This window comes from Hypomesus transpacificus, unplaced genomic scaffold (assembly GCF_021917145.1).
Source record: "Hypomesus transpacificus isolate Combined female unplaced genomic scaffold, fHypTra1 scaffold_51, whole genome shotgun sequence".
Lineage (NCBI taxonomy): Eukaryota > Metazoa > Chordata > Actinopteri > Osmeriformes > Osmeridae > Hypomesus > Hypomesus transpacificus.
Window position 1 is genome coordinate 582032 of NW_025814024.1, and position 21779 is coordinate 603810.

General features: G+C 44.2%; 1 protein-coding gene across 4 annotated transcripts in view; it reads right to left on the reverse strand.

The window, feature by feature from the left end:
- ctif (CBP80/20-dependent translation initiation factor) overlaps positions 1 to 21779 on the reverse strand; it is a 152706-nt gene that overhangs the window by 77882 nt on the left and 53045 nt on the right. For all 4 annotated transcript variants that reach the window (XM_047017237.1, XM_047017236.1, XM_047017235.1 and 1 more), the window contains 2 exons: positions 5220 to 5348; positions 1632 to 1705 (listed from right to left, as the gene is read on the reverse strand). In XM_047017237.1, coding sequence (XP_046873193.1) covers positions 1632 to 1705; positions 5220 to 5348 — 203 coding nt within the window. The remainder of the gene's footprint in view (positions 1 to 1631; positions 1706 to 5219; positions 5349 to 21779) is intronic.

The following is a 21779-nucleotide window of genomic DNA, read 5'->3' on the forward strand; positions in this document are numbered from 1 at the left end:
TCTAGATCTGAAATGATATTATCTACAGCACACAATAGGTTATCTTTTTTCACACTTTTTTTAGGCAGAGTGAAAGAATAAATGCCACCGGCACTCTATGTAACGGGTCTTGTGCCGGCTGGAAAAAAAGATGCATCAGACGTAAGCGTTGACATGTGTAACCTTTTATTATATTACTCGAAATCTCTGCAAATCAATTGCTAGATTATGACTTGACACATTCACTGCATGGATAGCGAGTGGCTGCCAGCCAGCATTTTAGCGTTGAATGTCAATCGTGTGCCGGGTGAGCTAGCTAGACTATACAGCTAGCACAGAAGAAAGTTTCGTAATGTGAAGAAACTGAATTAAAGTACAAAATACACACCAGGGACGCCGACAACCTCAGCAACCCTGCGCCAGGCATCATTTTTTTTTGTTTACGTCTCTGTAATCGAAAGACGTATCATACAATACTGGGTATGAAGACACATATACGATGAGTTGCTCTTCCATCTTGAAATTGTCAAACGCAGAAATGTTTACCATGACCAACAGTTGCTACGTTACAAGAAACAAGAAACCGACCCGATTGGCCATCGCTGGCGTTTTCACGCTCCTCATTTACATAAAGTTGAGAAAATCCAACATTCACCGCCCCGCTCGCCCCCGCTCACCTTCCCATAAGGCCCTTAAGGGGCTCGCCGCCCCGCTCTGCCCGCCCCGCTGCAGTGTGAACGCACCGTTAGGGTTAGTGCCGAACATGTGCCGCCGTTTGACATCCTACGTACTGTAAACAGCTGTGGACATGTTTTTTTTAGCTAGTCTTCTAGACTAGGCTACAGTACAGCGTTGCAGTGAGCTACACTGGTTTGAAACCACAGGTAATGATAATTTCACCAACAAATCGTTTAGTTGTAATCTAATGTCATAATAAATCGAAAATGTATTTGTGAGGAATGTTTATTTTAACGATTGAAAACAGATGCATCATAGACCGCAGTAGTAGTATGTGTTGCCCGGGCAAGTGAAATTGTAAACTACCGTTTCCGAAAGTAGATGTACTTCCTTAATAATATTACCTTATATTGTACATTACACATCACAATTGTGTGTCATATCACAAAGTAAAATGAGCAAATAGTTATCACCCAGGCCTCTTTGCTTGTGGCGTTTCTGCAGCTGCCTTGCTGTAAAGAAGTTAGCCTAGCCATCACACGAGTTTTCGTGACGTTAGTGGCGTCAGTGACTGTGGCTAGCAAGTTAGCCACCGTTAGCTTCACGCTTCGCAGATTTCTGTAAAACTTGCTAAAATAAAAACGATCTAGCTAGATTATGTACACTTTAAACTCAATGTACATACCTTGTTTGGCCAATTTGGTCGATTGTGGATAAAAAGCACTTACTCATATTTGATTTTTCTCATTTTGAAGGCTCAAAATTGTAGCCATTTTGGTTGCATATGCTCCCAAAATTGTATCTGTGTGACTTTCAATTTTTGGGGGGAGTGTAGCAGACTACTTGTACATAATTCATTGGACAGGTTCACGCAGTGAGGTCTGTTTTCCATCGCACAAATCAAGCTTTTCATCTATTGTGTTTCCCAGTACAATCTGTCAGTTAAAAACCCAAGCTCTGCGCGGCATAATTACCCGTGAGAGTCCATGGTGTTGGCGGCCCAGATGTCAGTGCCTAAGATATCGAAAGAGCCTTCTCTGTTTCCGTTCTGAAAGAAGTGCAACAAAGCAGAGTTAGAACAAACCTTAAAACTACAAACATGGCTGTCATGTCAGGACAACAGCAGTCAATGTGAATTGGCCATTCATCAAGGATGACCCACTCTCCTTAGTACCTGGCCCTATGATAATCTATTTACCTATTTACATACTGGGGGAGTAAGATCTGTCACTGCATGCAGGGTTTGTTAAATAGCAGTGATATCTATTCTACACAGACAAACAAACACACACTCACAGGCAGTGTTGGGGTTAACATGTTATACAATATAACGCAGTGTTTCCCACACATAGACTAATTTGTGGCGGTGCGCCACAGAATCAACACCGGCCGCCACATATAGCGTTTCGTAATTTTTTTTATCGCTATTTAGGTTAAAACACGCAGCGTATTCGTTCAGCTGCATTTGTTTTATTGAGTAATATTATTACAGTTACTTATTTAAGTAACTTGCGATACTTAATGTTTCAGAAATGCTGATGCTTTCAATAGCTGCAGAATGTTAGCCAATTAAATATTAATTCACTTGAAGATCAAGTCAATCCTCCTCGCTGTTTGAGTTGCACAAATGTCTGTGGCTTGATCATACCAGGTAGGATTTTTCTGAAGAGACTTCTGAATTTTCTTTTCAATAGAATTCATGACCAAACCCATTGTGTTCCATGTGTAACTTTTTATTTGTTTCGGGCACGAAAAACTTCGCTCAACCCATGCAAAAGTTGCACCAATGGTTGCAATCAGACACATAAATCTGTACCCTACAGCTGTGGCATTGCCCCATCAAGTCCACTGGATTTCATGAAGGCAATGGCCTCGCAGTAGCATGGCTGCCAGCCCAACTTAGCCCCGCCCACAAAAACATTTGGTCGGTAAGTTGGGTCTGGGATCGCTCGGTTGGAGAAAAACTATGTCACAACAGGAGCTGTTCGGACCAATCAAATTGTCAGGGCGGGCTTTATACGATGATGGACAGATGATCAACAGTAACATTAACAACCACGTCACCAAAGAGCGCTTGGGTTGAATTTGTTTTCAACAAACAACAACTACGTTGCTTTGATTGGTTGTAGGTATATCCAATAGAGCGAAGAGGCATTTTTTTTACGAGTTCGGTTGAAACACGCCCCATACTCACAGCCCAACGGAGCGGTTTCAGACTCATATTCTGACTAGAATTATGAGTATGACAACATCAGGCTAGCCTCACAGAGCTTTCGTGAAGAATTTATGTCTGGATTACGATAGCTTTTACGACCCCAGGACCGGAGATCCTGTTGTTGTGTTTCAATCAGGGTTGATGTCGTAAACACGCAAACACTCTAACACACGCGCCAGGTCTATGCAAGGGAGCCAATGAAGAAGAGCCATGGTACATTGGCATGCCTTTGTCTTAACCAATGACTGTAAAGAGCGGGGCTGCTTAAATAGGTAGCTAGCACAACATGCTAGCAGACAAACTTTGTAGCACAATGGCATGTGATGTTTGCGCCACAGAATCAACACCGGCCGCCACATATTGCGTTTCATAAAAAAAAAAATATTCATGTAAAAACATGCAGCGGATTCAGTCAGCTGCATTTCCTTTCCCTGCTCTCCCTCCGTCTCTCTGTCACTCAAGCGTCTTTCTTACATACGCACAGTCACAACGTCAACACACGTTAACAACGGTGCATACCTACGCCATTCTATTAAGACCAACAGCTATATAAGCGGGCCTTCAGCATTAGTGCCGTAGCAGTCTGACATGAAACAACCACCCGCCATAAATAGCTTTTCTAATCTGTGGGAAACACTGGACTTTGTGGGGAAATCGGACTTGAAAGACACAAATTTGTCCACATTTAAAAGCTCCATGAATCGCAAGCATTCTAGATGTTGAAAGCGCTGCGTGATTTGGGTGATGATACTGTCGTGAATGGAATCGTACAGCCGCCTATAAGCTTGACGCGAATCGGATTGGCCCTGCCTTGTTTTTCTCCTGTGAAATAATTCTGGGTCGTGTACAGCGACAGCCCTTTGGTAAATTTGGACAAATGTGTTCTCCAATTTTAGCTCCTCCATGATCCGTAGGAAGCTCTCTATGCGCAGTCTGCAATTGGAGACATCCATGGATTTGTGTTGCAAGATGTCAATCACAACGTCGGTGGGTAAAACAATTATTGCTCGAAAGCTAAGAGTAAAAACACAAAGTCAAAGTCCTCCAATTTTCCCCTCAACCCATCAGCTAAACATATGGTCTCGTCATTCATTGATGGATGGTCAACAAAGTGGTAAAAATCGCCACCAGTTTCTCATAATTTGAGTCAACTGTGTTCATGACCCTGGAGGTAAAGTTCCAGTGCGTTGGAGCACTCCTGGGCATTCTAGTGCAACCATGATCCTTGAGCAATGCCACTCTTGCTGGATTTGGAGAAAAAAGAAGTGAACCCACCCAGGTGACCAGATTGAGGCGATGGGCATAACAGTGGACAAATGTTGCACTGGGTGCCACTTCTCTTACTTTAGCCTGCCAGCCATTAAGGTCCGAGGCCATGACGGCCGCACCGTCATATGTTTGCGCTACAAGTTTGTAAAAAGAAATTGAAAGTGTGCCTGCACAAATTGGAATAAGGACAGGCAATCCCTCCCTTTGGATACATCGAAAAAGCCCATGAAACGTTCCTGTATGCTGCCCTGATCATCCACGAATCGCATTATCACAGAGCGCTGACAATGGTAGCTTATGTCTGTTGTTTCATCCAATTGCCACGAGAAAAATGGCGCCTTATCCAAATCATTTGTTATGTCTTTATGAATAGTGCTGGATATTGCGGAAATCAAATCATTCTGTATCGTTTTGGACATACTTGTGAAAAATTATGAACCTTGCATATGTTCTGCCAGCACATGGTCATACCGTGCCATCACCCCTAACAGCTCCCTGTAATTACCCTTATTGTCCAAATCTACCCCCTCATCATGCCCTCTGAATGACAATTCTTGCATTTAGTAATACATTGTTTTGGACAAACTACTTGACATGGTTAGATAGTGTATATGTAACCAGTTCATTTTTGTTGGGATGTTTTGCATACCTTGACCACGCTGAAACTTTTAGGGTGAGTAGAATCGTTTGCTTTCACTTAGTTTACATATTGGTGACCGGACAAAGAAAATAGTTATACTTGCTGCTGCAACTTAATATTGAAATGGTTTACATAAGTACAAGCACAAGAATCATAGCTTTCCAATGATGTATGGCATGTGTAGCAGTCTAAAAAACATATTTGTTAGAATTTAGTGCGGAGTAACTGGGGAAGGAGGGGGCAGACACGTTTCCACAACTCGCTACAATTAAAAGTAATAGTAAAAGTTATATAATAAGTAATAATATAACTTTGTACAGTAAGTAATAATGTAACTTAATCACACTACTCTTATAGAACAATAATAAGTAATAACTAATATATAACTTTTTTGAGTAACTTCCCCCAACACTGCACACAGGTATACAAGTTCTTTACCTGCAGCTTGATTGGTCCTCTGAACTGATTGTTGCACCCTCTGCTGCTGGACCTGGAGCCAGAACCCGGTCTGGACCCTGAGCTGGGCCTGGAGCCTGTGCTGCCATTGCTGCTGTGCTCCCACTCATCCTAGAGGTGGATGGAAAGAAGGATGGAGCGAGGGATTAGTGGAGAAAGATACAGATGGAGAGAGGTGCAAGTGAAAGGGGAATATCCCATCAGCCCCTTAGAGACGGGCAGGGCAGGGCAGGGCAGGGCAGGTCAGGCCGTCGTAACAAGTGGGTGTCACAACAACAGGGTGTCAGATGGCTGAGCGGTGAGGGAGTTGGGCTAGTAATCAGAAGGTTGCCGGATCGATTCCCCGCCGTGCCACATGATGTTGTGTCCTTGGGCCTTGCCTCGGGGGGAATGTCCCTGTACTTACTGTAAGTCGCTCTGGATAAGAGTGTCTGCTAAATGACTAGATGTAAATGTAATGTATATGTAAGTTAAGCCCAAGAGCAGACCTCAAGATGCTTAACACGAGAAGCGCAGAGGGGTGATTTTGACCCAGTGAAGAGAAGTAAAAAAAAATATCTTGGCACTCAAATTCCAGGACCCTGCTTTCTTGCCTTTTCCTAGATACGTGTGTTTTATCACCCAGTGATTTAAGATTTTCTAAGGCACACCAGGAAAAGCTAAATGAAAGGTATGTCACTCCTGTTTACTCTTAAATAGCTGCCAGGTGCGCATGTGTAAAGCAGATAAACATAACTAATAAAAGCATTTTTGCATGTATTCAAACATGGGTCAATGTGGTAGAAATGTTGGTCATATGCATAGATGTATGTGTATGAAATCTATAAGCTTCTATGTTCATTGGTAAGAGACAGGAAAGATAGATAATTAAGAGTTCAAAGGAATGTGAGGTGCTGATGGCTCTGTGGGCAGCTTGCCCTGGAGGATGGGTGAAGCATCTTATATGGCCTTCTGTCCTCTGGTTAGTGTAAGGGGTCAATGAGGCAGTTGCTCTGAACTTTGGCTAGAGAAGGACTGTGTCCTGTTTCATTGTTTGTGTTAATTAAAAGTATTGTTTGAAGATGACCACACAAAGGACAGTTGACCATTTGGCTGGCCAACCCCTGTGGCTTTATTATCTACTGCTCTGAAGAGAGCTGTGACATCAAATAACTTTGGGACACTTGGTATGGAGATGTATTGTTTCAAACTGTCACTAAGTTGAGTTAGCCAATCACATAATTTCCTACATTGATTGATTGACCTTATAGAATGCCATTTGATCTGAAGTTTATATAAGGCAGTGCATGCGTGATAGTTCTCTATCACTCTTACGAACGATCTGTGTGGATGGCACCTCCTTCGTTAATGACTGATCAGCAAAGCTTTGTTCAATCATCTGTAATTGTATAGTCTAAATAAATTGTATTGAAACCGCCATCTTTGACTATATTCAAATCTATACAGTCCAGCGAGAATTGTCTTTGACAGTCAAACAAATCCATAGATAGCCAAGAAAATCACCAAAGAAAATCGACAATCTACATATGTAAGGCGAATTAGTGGATACTCAAACTATAGTTTGCGATCAGTCGGTCTATAGAAGGAGCTATTGAAACAGTCTCAAACATTCAATGGTCTGATAGATCCAGTTATCCTGGCAAAACTGTTATTGTTCTTTATTTATTGACAGACCACGGTCCAAGTATTACAAAAGGGAGAGAAGTGTATGTTGGGAACTTTAAGGTAGAAGCTATGATCTCTGCTTGCTCTCGTTTATCCTGCTCTCAAATGTTTGCTCCCTGAACAATACATTGGACTGTGGCTTGTGTGTTTATATCAATGAAATGTATTCTTGAGCAGTAGTCGGCCTATCAGAATGGAACGCTTGGAAAGTTGGGTAACTGGATTTGAGTAAGCTACACCATTGAAAGGAACTGTTGAGACCAAATGCATTGATTCACGACGCGATCGATCATTAGGGTAGATGGGATCGCATCTTTCAAACAGCCTGGAAGATGCATCCATGGGTTACTAGCTCAACAACAAAAAAAGAAATCATGTGCACAATGCAGAACCTAAAATTAGCCTATTTATTCGAATTAGTCTGTAGATGTAAAGTAAACCAAACTAAACTAAATTATCTGTCAGGCTAGTTGTAGTAGATAGGCCGCCTATTCGTCGTCGTCATCTGCCGCTTGTCCGGGGATCGGGTCGCGGGGGCAGCGACCTAAGCAGGGAGGCCCAGACTTCCCTCCCCCCGGCCACTTCCGCCAGCTCTTCCTGGGGGACCCCAAGGCGTTCCCAGGCCAGCTGAGAGACATAGTCCCTCCAGCGTGTCCTGGGTCTTCCCCGGGGCCTCTTCCCAGTGGGACGTGCCCGGAACACCTCACCAGGGAGGCGTCCAGGAGGCATCCTAATCAGATGCCCGAGCCACCTCAGCTGGCTCCTCTCGACGCGGAGGAGCAGCGGTTCTACTCTGAGCCCCTCCCGGATGACCGAGCTTCTCACCCTATCTCTAAGGGAGAGCCCGGACACCCTACGGAGAAAGCTCATTTCGGCCGCTTGTATTCGCGATCTCGTTCTTTCGGTCACTACCCATAGTTCGTGACCATAGGTGAGGGTAGGAACGTAGATCGACTGGTAAATAGAGAGCTTCGCCTTTCGACTCAGCTCCTTCTTCACCACGACGGACCGATGCAGAGCCCGCATCACTGCGGACGCCGCACCGATCCGCCTGTCGACCTCGCGCTCCATTCTTCCCTCACTCGTGAACAAGACCCCGAGATACTTGAACTCCTCCGCTTGGTTCAGGATCTCCTCCCCGACCCGGAGATGGCACTCCACCCTTTTCCGGTCGATTACCATGGCCTCAGATTTGGAGGTGCTGATTCGCATCCCAGCCGCTTCACATTCGGTTGCGAACCGCTCCAGTGAGAGCTGAAGGTCACGGCCCGATGAAGCCAACAGGACCACATCATCCGCAAAAAGCAGCGACCCGATCCTGAGGTCACCAAACCGGACCCCCTCAACACCCTGGCTGCGCCTAGAAATTCTGTCCATATAGGTAATGAACAGAATCGGTGACATAGGGCAGCCCTGGCGGAGTCCAACCCTCACCGGAAACAAGTTCGACTTACTACCGGCAATGCGGACCAAACTCTGGCACCGGTCGTACAGGGACCGGACAGCCCCGATCAGGAAATCCGGTACCCCGTACTCTCGGAGCACCCCCCACATGAGCCCCCGAGGGACACGGTCGAACGCCTTTTCCAAATCCACAAAACATGTGTAGACTGGTTGGGCGAACTCCCATGTACCCTCCAGGACCCCGCGGAGGGTATAAAGCTGGTCCACTGTTCCACGGCCAGGACGAAAACCACATTGCTCCTCCTGAATCCGAGGTTCGACAATCCGACGGACCCTCCTCTCCAGGACCCCTGAATAGACTTTCCCAGGGAGGCTGAGGAGTGTGATCCCCCTAAAGTTGGAGCACACCCTCCGGTCCCCCTTTTTAAAGAGGGGAACCACCACCCCGGTCTGCCAGTCCAGAGGCACTGTCCCCGATGTCCACGCGATGTTGCAGAGTCGTGTCAACCAAGACAGCCCTACAACATCCAGAGCCTTAAGGAACTCCGGGCGGACCTCATCCACCCCAGGGGCCCTGCCACCGCGGAGCTTTTCAACCACCTCGGCGACCTCAGCCCCAGAGATAGAAGGGCCCCCCCCGATGTCCCCAGACTCTGCCTCCACGTCGGAAAGCGTGTTGGTGGAATTAAGGAGGTCTTCGAAGTATTCCTTCCACCGATCCAGGACGTCCCCCGTCGAGGTCAGCAGCGCACCATCCCCACCGTATACAGTGTTGACAGAGCACTGCTTCCCCCTCCTGAGCCGCCGGATGGTGGTCCAGAACCTTTTTGAAGCCGTTCGGAAGTCATTCTCCATGGCCTCGCCGAACTCCTCCCATGCCCGGGTTTTTGCCTCCGCGACCGCCAAAGCCGCGTTCCGCTTGGCCTGCCGGTACACATCAGCTGCCTCTGGAGTCCTACCAGCCAATAAAGTCCGATAGGCCTCCTTCTTCAGCTTGACGGCATCCCTCACCTCCGGAGTCCACCACCGGGTCCGAGGGTTACCGCCGCGACATGCACCGACCGCCCTGCGGCCGCAGCTCCGGTCAGCCGCTTCAACAATGGAGGCCCGGAACATGGCCCATTCGGACTCAATGTCCCCGGCCCCCCCCGAGACATGATCGAAGCTCTCCCGGAGGTGGGAGTTGAAGCTCCTTCTGACAGAGGGTTCCGCCAGACGTTCCCAGCAGACCCTCACATTACGTTTGGGCCCGCCAGGCCTGACCGGCGTCCTCCCCCACCATCGAAGCCAACTCACCACCAGGTGGTGATCAGTTGACAGCTCCGCCCCTCTCCTCACCCGAGTGTCCAAGACATGCGGCCCCAAGTCCGATGACACGACTACAAAGTCGATCATCGAACTGAGACCTCGGGTGTCCTGGTGCCAGGTGCACATATGGACACCCTTATGCTTGAACATGGTGTTCGTTATGGACAAACCGTGTCTAGCACAGAAGTCCAACAACAAAACACCACTCGGGTTCAGATCGGGGGGGCCGTTCCTCCCAATCACGCCCCTCCAGGTCTCACTGTCATTGCCCACATGAGCATTGAAGTCCCCCAGGAGGACGAGGGAATCCCCAGGAGGAGCGCTTTCCAGCACCCCCCCCAGAGACTCCAAAAAGGGTGGGTACTCTGAGCTGCCGTTTGGTGCATAAGCACAAACGACAGTGAGGACCCGTCCCCCCACCCGAAGGCGGAGGGAGGCTACCCTCTCGTCCACCGGGGTGAACCCCAATGTACAGGCGCCGAACCGAGGGGAAACCAGTATTCCCACCCCAGCTCGACGCCTCTCACCAAGGGCAACTCCAGAGTGGAAGAGAGTCCAGCCCCTCTCAAGGAGACTGGTTCCGGAGCCCACGCTGTGCGTCGAGGCGAGGCCGACTATGTCTAGCCGGAAACTCTCTACCTCGCGCACCAGCTCAGGCTCCTTTCCCGCCAGCGAGGTGACGTTCCACGTCCCTAAAGCTAACTTTTGCAGCCGAGGATCGGACCGCCAAGGCCCCCGCCTTCGGCCGCCGCCCGTCTCACACTGCACCCGACCCCCATGACCCCTCCTGCGGATGGTGAGCCCACTGGAAGAGGGTCCCACGTTGTCTCTTCGGGCTGTGCCCGACCGGGCCCCATGGGAAAAGGCCCGGCCACCAGGCGCTCGCCATCGAGCCCCACCCCCGGGCCTGGCTCCAGGGGGGGGCCCCGGTGACCCGCTTCCGGGCAGGGGCAACTGAGAACCATTGTTGTATTTCTTCATGGTTGGTTTTTTGAGCCACTCTTTGTCTGGTCTTTCACCTGGAACCTGTTTGCCTTGGGTGACCCTACCAGGGGCATGAAGCCCCCGACAACATAGCTTCCAGGATCACTAGGACACGCAAACCCCTCCACCGCGGTAAGGTGGTGACTCAAGGAGAGGAGGCCGCCTATTTGATTTATCAAATGCAACTTTCATTTTACATGCGCTAATGCCCTTACAGCCCTTACCAATGTTACAGTAATATAATAGCCTACATAAAACCAAACTACACATTCTCAACCAGTTTGATATTATTTGGGACATATTATCCACTGTGTCTTGTAATTCTGAAAGTTGTTAAATTTAATTGGATAAGCATCATCAGGCTAACATCAAGCGCAACTGCAGTCTAGCCTAATCCGCAACGTGTTTGACATTCTTTAGCCAATAAACTACATTTTGCTGAATGATTGAAGGGCTAGACAACAAACACTCAAATTAAATAATCACTGACTAACAACACGGACTAAATGAAAGATTGACAAAGGCACGTTAATTTTAGGACCGTGCCTTTGCTCCGTGCAACAAGCGCCATCTGGCAATCATTACATGTCCGTAACAATGCCCGTCTGTAGACGCGTAGGTCAATTTGACCCCTCACAGTGCTATAAGTAGGGAAAAATGACTCAGCGCTTCTAGTGCAGAAGTCTTCAACAATCCTAAAATGTTGTCGGCTGTCAAGGTGATTTCTAATTTGTTTTGCAGATTATGAAAGTTCAGATTGTAATGTTTCAAATGATGTGTCATATATTCAAATCTGAAAATAGTATCAGAAGACCTATCTGAATGTTGGTAAACCTGGAATCCTCTAGCAGAGGACCAATTACCCTTGAAAGATAGCCCCTAGACCAGGGGCCCGTTCTCCGTACGTCGCTTATAACATCCGAGATCAAATGACACATCCAAGATGACATCATCGTGCTAATCATGATCTGGCTGATTCGGTTCTTCCAACACCCTTGTTGTTTATGATTAGTATAGCTTGATTGAGTTATGCGTTAGTCTACAAGGGGGTATGTATCGATGGTTGAAACCTTGATCAGCAATGCTGCTATTGGCTGCTTACATAAGTCTATGGCTGCTCACCATGGCCAAAAAGAGCGCCCCGTATTTTCCGCAAACAGAGCCAAACAGAGCAAGAGCTTGCTTGAAGGTTACTCCTAATTGGAAGATTTGATAAAAACGGCAGGGATCACCTCAAAGTCTGCAAAATCCAGGAGAGGGCTGGCAAAAAGTAGCAGACAATTGAAATGTAGTGACCACATTAGATGTTTTTTCACTTATTACAGTAGGTTAGGCCTTTTTGTGTTTGTATTATCTTATTTTGATAATTACTTTTTTATCATCTAATGTCATATAATTTAATGTGGATCCAACAAATTTATGATGTAAAAGACACCCTCACAAGAAAACCGATCAAAAAGTATAGTGGGCTGTCTCGCTGTGCTAATTAGATCTGTCTATCGCGCAATGTGCGATTCATATTAAATTCTGCTAATTATTTTTGCACCTTCTGCAACAGGTTGTTGTTGTAAAAACGGACAAGACATGGCTGTGACAGACTTCCTGTATCACCTCTGCTTGTAAAGACGCAATCACATCTTGTTTACATAAAATAAGCCTGCTCAGAAGAAGGTTTAAGCTTACGGACCTGTTGCTATGACAGCAAATCCAGGATGAGTTTCGAAGAACCGAACAATCCAAGATCATGACAAATCGTCAACAATCAAATCCAGCTAACAGAGTTAACGATGTACGGAGAACGGGCCCCTGTTCATACCTTCACACTGTGTTATTGATTGTCTTAATCACTTGAAACGCTGAGTTGCGCTTAAACACCAATTTGAGACACCATTTTGAGATTTCTTGAATAATATACATATCTTGAGTGCTTTATGTACCCATTAATCGACAGTGGTGGTTAACCTGCCATATGGCCTTAAAAAAAAAAAACAGCTGGAAAATGTTAGCGGTTTTCACAATCCTCTAGAGGAAACTTTCCTGAACAAATTGACATCAAGTTAAAGGTTGTGGCATTGAAGTTCATGTTAGCAGCCAAGGGTGTAAAGACCACTAGGCTAATTACAGATGTCTTAAACTGTTATGACCTCAGTGCCACATATGGGATGGTATTCACACAGGCATTGGCTCTAATTTGAGTGGTCGTTAGTTTCATCAATGGAAAAAACTGCAGATCTGGGACTTTTGATTCAAGTCGTGGGGGTGCTAGTTTGTCTGTGGGTAGCTTCTAAAACAACAATAGAATTGTATGTTTGAGTTTGTAACTGCAGTGATGGTAGCTACAGTACACATTTCTAAGGTGTAAGGTATCTCTTGTAAGACACGGGTTGTCAACATCTACAACATTGGTAGCAATCTTTTGAGAAATATTTAATAAAGCAAAAGGCATGATGTGTGAGTATGGACCTGGGACTGAGCACCTTTCTCTGCAAGTGGATCTTCCACTTCCTGACGGGGAGGCCACAGGTGGTGAAAATTGGTGACCGCACCTCATCCGTACTGATCACCAACACAGGCACCTCCCAGGGCTGTGTGCTCAGCCCTCTCCTGTTCTCCTTGTTCACCCACGACTGTGCGGCAACGTACAGCTCCAACCTCCTTGTCAATTTTGCTGACGACACAACCATCGTGGGCCTCATCTCTGACAGTGACGAGTCAGCCTACAGGGAGGAGGTTGACAACCTGACATCATGGTGTCAGGACAATAACCTCTCTCTTAACATCAGCAAGACCAAGGAGATGATTGTGGACTATAGGAGGCGGCAGGAGGAGGAGCATGCACCCCTACTCATCAATGGATTGGAAATGGAGAAGGTCAGCTGCTTCAAGTTCCTCGGGGTGAACATCAGCAATGACCTCACCTGGTCTGTTCACACGGACAAGGTGGTCAAAGCGGCCCATAAGCGCCTCTTCTTCCTGAGAAGACTGAAGAAGTTTGGTATGGACTCAGTCATCCTCACTAACTTTTACAGATGCACTATAGAGAGCATTCTGACTGGTTGTATTACAGTGTGGTATGGGAGCTGCACAGACCGGGACCGCAAGGCCCTACGAAGTGTGGTCCGTTCTGCTGAGATCATCATCGGCAGGAAGCTCCCAGCCCTACAGGACACCTACCACACACGTTGCCTAAGGAAAGCCGGCAGGATTCTAAGAGACTGTTACCACCCATCCTTCAGTCTCTTTACCCCGTTGCCTTCTGGCAGGCGTTACCGCAGCATCCGGTCGCGCACACGCAGACTGGACAACAGTTTCTACCCAACGGCCATCAGGCTTCTGAATGGACACTGATATGGACATTGTTTTTCTGCACACTAGTCACTTATACACTGTCACTTTCAGCTACTGGTTGCTCTATCAGTAACTTGCACTACTGTACCTCACTGTACCTCGCCAACAGGCTCCTGTATGGTCATTGACATAGTCACTGATCTGCAAATTTGCACTATTGTACTGTACTCCACTTAGGTTAGAATAGGTTATAGGGTTGAAACAGGTGTTTTGTGCATTTAGGGTTAGTATAGTGTACTATCTATTGTTATCTTTAATTTAGGAAGTTTTAGTATTAGGGTTAGTATAATCGATATTTATTGCTCTCTGTATATTTAGGAAGTTTCACTTATTTAAGCTCAGCATCGATGTAAATTATGTTCTGTGTACTTATATGTTATGTTATGCCAGGTGCTTGCGTTGTCTTGTCTTAAGAATTTCAGTGCCCTGTCTAACCTTGTGTTGTTCTGTGTACCTGACAAATAAAAGACTTGAACTTGACACATCAAGGGAGGAAGTTGATTTAGATTTGGGCTCAGAGCCATTATTCTGCCAGACACAATATTTGATCATTTGGATCAGTGCAGTAAGGCAAATGCAAGCATATTGACAGTGTCCTTGCATTAGCCAAGGACAAAACAAGACTACTTTGTGTTGATTAGGTTGAATTAAAAAAGGAGACAATGGCAAAATCATCTCTGCTCCCACAAACAAGCTCTAGTTACAGTAGCATACTTGTGCTTTCCAGTTAATGTCTAGTTCTGATGACCATACCAAGACTGGTCCTGCTTGAAAAGCATCAAACCCTCCAGTCTCTCTTTTTTTGCCATTGTTCTGTGAGAAGCCTTTAAAAAAGAACTAGTCAGTCATTTGTTGAGTTGTCATTCTTCGAGGCAAACCTATCAACTACATTCTCATACATCTGAACAACATTTGTAGACTCACTACTGCTACTGACTTTAACTGACACATCTTATTACGTACCACATACATACTTTCTTGTATCCACATGCTAATTACATCATAATGTACAACCCTCTACAGACACAATGAAGCTTGAGTCACCATTGGCTAGTACATTTTTTATTTTACTCGTCAGACTTTTTATATGAGATGCATGACAGGCAACAGGAAAAAAAGTACATTATCCGTCTGAATTATTCTTTATGTTGCATATGGATGTATTTTGCAAATGGCTTTCTCTTATTACTTGACTTCAGCCACCTCTCCACAGATAATGATGGATCATACTGCTGAAGCTCTAGTCGTCCTGTTGAAATGAAGATCAGGTTTGAAAGGCGTGAGGATTTGAGACTGCTGCGGACCAGTGGCGGATCTAAGGGGTGGCCCAATATAAAATACTGCCACCCCAATCCTCCCATGGAATTATTATTTTTTGTACATTACAGAACATTTCAATAAATCATATTAATGTTACTGTTTAATTTAAACTCCAATGTTATAGCATAATCATTTACCATAGGGAGTACTGTAACCCCCTACCTTTGGTTTTGATTCGCCTCCAGGAGGCCACCCAACAACTTACTTCTGCCACCCCACTGAATGAAAATCTCTAGAAAAACAAACAAAAAAATATTACGCGTTTTCTGTGCAGACTGGAATTGCTTTTTTGCATCCATCTCTTTGTGTGTGATGAGTGCCGTAAAAAGCAAGTCGATCTTTTAGTGAGAGAAAGCGACAGAGGCAGTGTAGCGTTTTACCTTCCCTAGCGACAAAAAATCGTATCCAGCGACAGCGACAAATCTAGCGACTTTCCGTTACTTTGGCAATCTCCGTTTTCGTTGTTGAGCAGCAGAAAAATAACTAATTGTATGTCTGTTGTCATAGCAGCCAATCATGGCAATTCGCTGTCAAGCAACGGTGGGTCATTGAAATCTGCGCTAAATGTATTATTTGCCTCAGTCACAGGCGAGTGAATTTGAACAATTTACTATCCATTGGCTAATTAAAGATAATTTGTTGTCGCCTAGCGTGCGATATGCGAGTCATTTACTCGTATTGTAGAGGGTTAATGTACTATACATGTTATAGCACAATACATTACACCCTGTGTAGGCCTACATGTAAACGGTACTGTGTAGATTTCCCACACTGTCAATAAGATGCTTCTCTTAATGCACTGATCAAAGTTATTTTAAGACTTATGTTAGACAAATGTAAGTCTTATTGTCACTGTGGGAAATCACAGTGGTGTTTATACGGAGGACACACAGTTACATTTACAGATGAGCAGTTATGAGCCCATGGATGCCACTCAGGTGTTTGAGGATGTGGATGATCAGTTTGCCTCAATTATCAAATCATTGCACTACTTCCATAACTCTTCAGTAATTATGGATGTCTATAATGTTTGTTTTTACTTTTTAATTTTCCCAGAGAGGTGTTTAGTTGCCTTGCACATCAAGCAAATGAAATACTCATTCAGCTTTGTCAGCTTCTCTTATACTCCCTCTACATCAATCTCTCTCAATCCTAATTTTAGGGCCTTCTAGCTTGCATGTTTTTAGATGTTTATCTGCTCTAAATGAATAGGTTGTCTAAAAAATTAGTTGGAAGCATGTCTTATGGCATTGTACAACGCATTTTCTTCATCAAACACCTTGTCAGATTAGTGTTAATCATAGTTCACCTATTACACGTGTTACTGCACACAATACTAGTAAAAGGCATACATTTGTGCATTCTTGAAATAAGGGACAAAAGTACTTTTGAAAAGTGAAAACAAAAAATCTATACTACATTTATTCAAATTGGATATCTTCATAAACAGGGGTCTCACCTATCATACAATGAAAAGGAACAGGTTTTTTATTTAACCACCTTTTTATAAAAATGTACATTTACTCAATGAGTAACTTGATTCGTAATTTGTCAACTCCGCCTGACATGATTTGTTTTGTTTTGTTTGTTTGATCAATTCAACAATACTGTAAAGTCTTAAAGTGTGTAGAAATGGTGTGCCTTAGCAAGGTTAAGTGATACATTTTACTATCATTTTATATTGTTTTGGAATTAGCCATCTTAAATTACCTTCATTTAGTTTACTATTTTTAACATTTTTTATATATACAATCAGTGGTTTTGTGCACACAAAAAAAGAAAAACCTCCATCTTGGAATGTTGACACACAATTGACGGTGTTGACACAAAATTGACGGTGTTGACAAACTAATCAAGAATCAAACTGATAAATGATATTTAACTAGTTTTGACTTGGCAAGGGGAGAGAGTATCAAGGAAAAGGGTATCAAACTTAAAACAAAGAGTACCTGATGACAGGTACAGGACATGTAAGCTATGTCAACACCATCAGACAACATTTCTGACAGAGTTTACGTCTGACGGAGTTGACAAAACAACATGTTTTTCAACTTAATCATGTCTAGTAAATGCTAACCATTTTGATTTTCCTCAGTTGCCAGCAGCCACTAAACTGAACCAAAATAACAAGTTTTATTTCAAAATTCTTGATTGAAATCATCCCTACTTGGAAGACAGTGTTGACACATAAAAGCTGTGACCACAGGAATTTCAACTTGTTTGCTGAATAGTATTTTTTTTTACAAATGTGTTGGACTACTGCATCCATCAACAGAAAGAAGTCAAAGGGAGTCCTCAGGGTTAAAGCTGACCAATATATGCCTGAGTTGACATGAATTGATGACATATTTTGAAAGACTGTTGTTAATGTATAAAATAATGCAATGTTTACTTTAAGTATTTAGTGATATTTTATTAAGCCATCCAATTAACCTCATATTCATATTTGGGCATTTTAAAACATGTAATTTATTTTGTTACTGTGACCTCTACGGAGGACGAGTTCATTTGCATGGGCTTTCATAGTACAGTACAGTAACGGTATTTTATAAAATGACTATAAAATAAAATAAATATATAAAAAAACTAAGGGTCTAAACCAGGGATGCCAGGGTTACGGCCCGACTGTACCTCTCATCCGGCCCACGGGTCATAAGGGGAGAATTAATTTTTTAATTGGATTTTTATACAGATCCGCTGGATCTGCACACCTCGAGGTCCCTGAGGCGAGCGAGGAAGATTGTGGCCGACCCCTCCCACCCTGGACACTCCCTGTTCCAGCTACTCCCCTCCAGCAGAAGGCTGCGGCCCATCAAGACCAAAACCTCACGCCACAAGAACAGTTTCTTCCCATCCGCTGTTGGCCACTTTAACAAGGCCAAGGACTCACACTGACTTTAAATCACAATCTGCACAATGACACCGTGCACATTGCAATTTGCACTATTGTATCGTTCTCTTGCACTATCTGTATTTTTAGGTTAAATTGTAAATTATGGCTACTTATATTTTATATTTAATTTTGTATTCCCCTTAGTATTAGCTAGACCCCCCTTAGTATTAGCTAGACCAGGAGTGGGCAATCCTTTTAAATGAATGGGTTGTTATAAAGCTCTGTGGAAGCCATGTAATGACCATTCATTTGAATCAGGTGTGTTGGAGCAGGGAAACATCTAAAACATGCAGGACAGCGGCCCCTGAGGACCAGGATTGCCCACCCCTGAGCTAGACTTTGCTCCTTTTGTATAGTTAGTCCACATATTTAAGTTTCAATATTCCTATATGTTTAATTTATGCACCTCCCTGCCAGAGTAAAATCCTTGTTTGTGCAAACATTCATGGCGAATAAAATCCCTTCTGATTCTGATTTGTCAAGACCTGCATGCTAAAGGCAGCCGAGCTAGTGTGTCCTGACAAGTGACAAGCTTTAGCTAACATAAGCTTATCGAGTGACGGACAGAGTTGAAGAACTTTCTGGTGATTTGAAGAGTCAACTAAAAGAGAAGGTTAAGTCCTTCATCGCATTCTCTATTGCTCTCGACGAGAGCACTGACGTGACTGATGTAGCCCAATTAGCGATATTTATTCACGGAGTGGATGCTTCCCTGAATGTCACTGAGGAGTTTGTGTCAGTCATGCCAATGACAGACACCACCACAGCTAACGACTTGTTTGTTAGCCTTGTCGGGGCCCTGGACAAACTGGAGGTGGACTGGAGTCGCGCTGTCAGTGTGGCTACCGTTGGTGCGCCTTCTATGATAGGAAGAAAGGTAGGAGTAGTTGTGAAGTTGAGAGAAAAGGTAAATGCGGCTAATCCAGAGCAAGTATTCTGGAACTTGCACTGCATACTGCACCAAGAGGCTTTGTGCTGCAAGAGTCTGAAAATGGACCATGTCATGCGTGTTGTTATTGACACTGTGAATTTTATCAGAGCCAGAGGACTTAACCATAGAAAATTCTACGCTTTTTTTGTGGAAAACGACATTCAACATGGCCTCCCCTATCACACCGATGTGCGTTGGTTGAGCCAAGGCGCAGTGGTCAAACAGTTCTACAAATTACGCACAAGTTCATGCAGGGGAAAGGGAAGCCTGTGGTGGAATTGGACCAGAGATCTTGCCTTTTTAGTGGACATTATGGAACACCTAAATGTGTTGAATGTTACTATGCAGGGCTGCGTTTCCCGATAACGATGGATCGTAGCTGTTAAGAGGGTTCTCTATGATCAAAATAACGATCCATCGTTATTTCTTACGTGCGTTTCCCGAACATGCTCGTAAGGAGAACCATCGTACGTGTCTCTTAAGTTGCACTTAACAAGACGCTGTCCATTGTACTGAAATGTGATTATTCTGACGCAATTTTTAAGACTTTAAAATTAAAACGTTAACCAAAATATTTGACAAATGACCGTACACAAAAAATATTTTCAGTCGAAAATTTCACATTTATTATACTTATTTGCTACTTATTTGAATACTTTTCAATGTACATTGTATGATGCTACATGAAGGCAAAGACGATAAGGTGAACGTGCAAACTATGCTGCATCTGAGTTTTACACCGGTGTTAGGACCCTGCAATCAGCAACACAGGATGCTAAATACCAATAGGAGGTCTTGGAAATTAAGTGGGCTTGTCTCCAAATTGAGGTGAGGAAGCTCTTGTTTGAAGAAATGAAGTTCACAACGCCCTCCGTTTCTGTGCCTATTCTTTTGCCCAATCAAAAAGGTAGTGTCAAATTTAGGTTACATTATAGCCCAAGAATACAAATGTTTATTTAAATTAAGTTAAGGCTGAATTGTGTATTGTATCATATATTCAGTGTTGCCTGTCCAATCCTACATGTGCTTTCACCTTATAGATCCATGTGAGGAGCAGGAGCAGGGAGAACAAACTCCCATAAAACAACTATTTCTCAAATTATGAGTCCTATATTTAAACTACAAGGTTAAAAACCATGCATATAAATGGTATCACATATGGCATGTCCCAGCTAGCAGCCTAAATAATTAAATGTACAAATACAAGCATCTCAATCCAACATATTTACTGTCTTATTTTCTAGTGCTGACTATATCTACAATCCTGTATAGGCCAACAGCTTTCCAAGACCATGTTTGCAATCTCATAATTCTCACATATTGGTGACAAATGACATTGTGACAAATGACAAACACATAAGTAATAAATACCCCATGTCTTCAACATGGGATCATTGTTTTTGACATGAATAATCAACTCTCCTTTAATTGATGGTTGATCAATTATACCATTATGAGTGTAAGATATGTCACATGATATCATGATGCTCCTGAACCACATAGAAGCAGACCAGAGGCTAACAAGGAGGTCCTTTGCACTGACCCATGCAACCCAACTACTGGAAGTGTTTAGGATTAATGCCACTGGCAGTTTTCTGGAGGTTATTGGAGATGGACATGGGCTCTCCAAGGCCCCAGTGTCAAGATCTGTGCAGGCTGTCACAACTGCATTACTTTGCCACTTCCCAGACCACATCCAATTCCCCACAACCAGAGGGGATAAGTCTGCGGTGCAGGACTTCGGCGATCTTCAATGGCTTTTATGATTTTTGTATTAGTAGTAGTTTTCACTCCCTCCTGGCCCCTTCACCCTCTGTGACTTCCCAGTCAACCCTGTGGAGTCTTTCCATTTCCTGGGCGCCACCATCTCCTAACATCAGGCTCGGCTCTGCCACCAGCCTCTTCATCCACCGGGCTTGGCGTGCTACCAGCCTAGGGCTGGGCGGTATGACGGTATATACCCGGCGACAGTAGAAATGTGTCTACCGGGAGAGATTTGGCTATACCGTTTCCACCTCTCCAGAGGTGTGTCATTAAGGTGTGATTGTCATTTTAGCATTCATGCAAATCAACGAGTGTCTGGGTGACCAGTGACAAAGGGGCCGCCAAAACAGCCCTACATTTGCGTTGATCTGACGGAATTTTCGATGTGGAGTGTATTTTGTCTAAGCGGACCACATTCATGCCGATGCTAATAACTTATATATTTGATGTCCCATTCTGCAGGTAACCAATTTGATTTGTTGTTCAAGTTTTGTGTCTCGCGCTGTAAAATTATTGTTGTAAAATTACACTGGTGGCGTTAATAGCATTCTTGATCTAGGACAGGGGTCGGCAACCCAAAATGTGGAAAGAGCCATATTGGACCAAAAAAACTAAAAACAATTCTGTCTGGAGCCCAAACAAATTAAAAGCCTAATATAAGCCTTATAATGAAGGCAACACATGCTCTTAGTGTCTATATTAGCCTATTATCAAAATGATAAGTAAGCTACAAATACATATGAGCATTCATTATAAACAAATCATAGGAATGGTTTGTTGAACCCAACGCTAGTTTCCTCAAGGATCACAATGACTCTTGCTTAGACTGTTGCTCTTGTTGGTTAGTGGTAGCTGATTTAAACTGCTGTATTATATTTAATCCTATTTTTATTGCTTTCCTACAGGTACACTTGCACTTACAGAT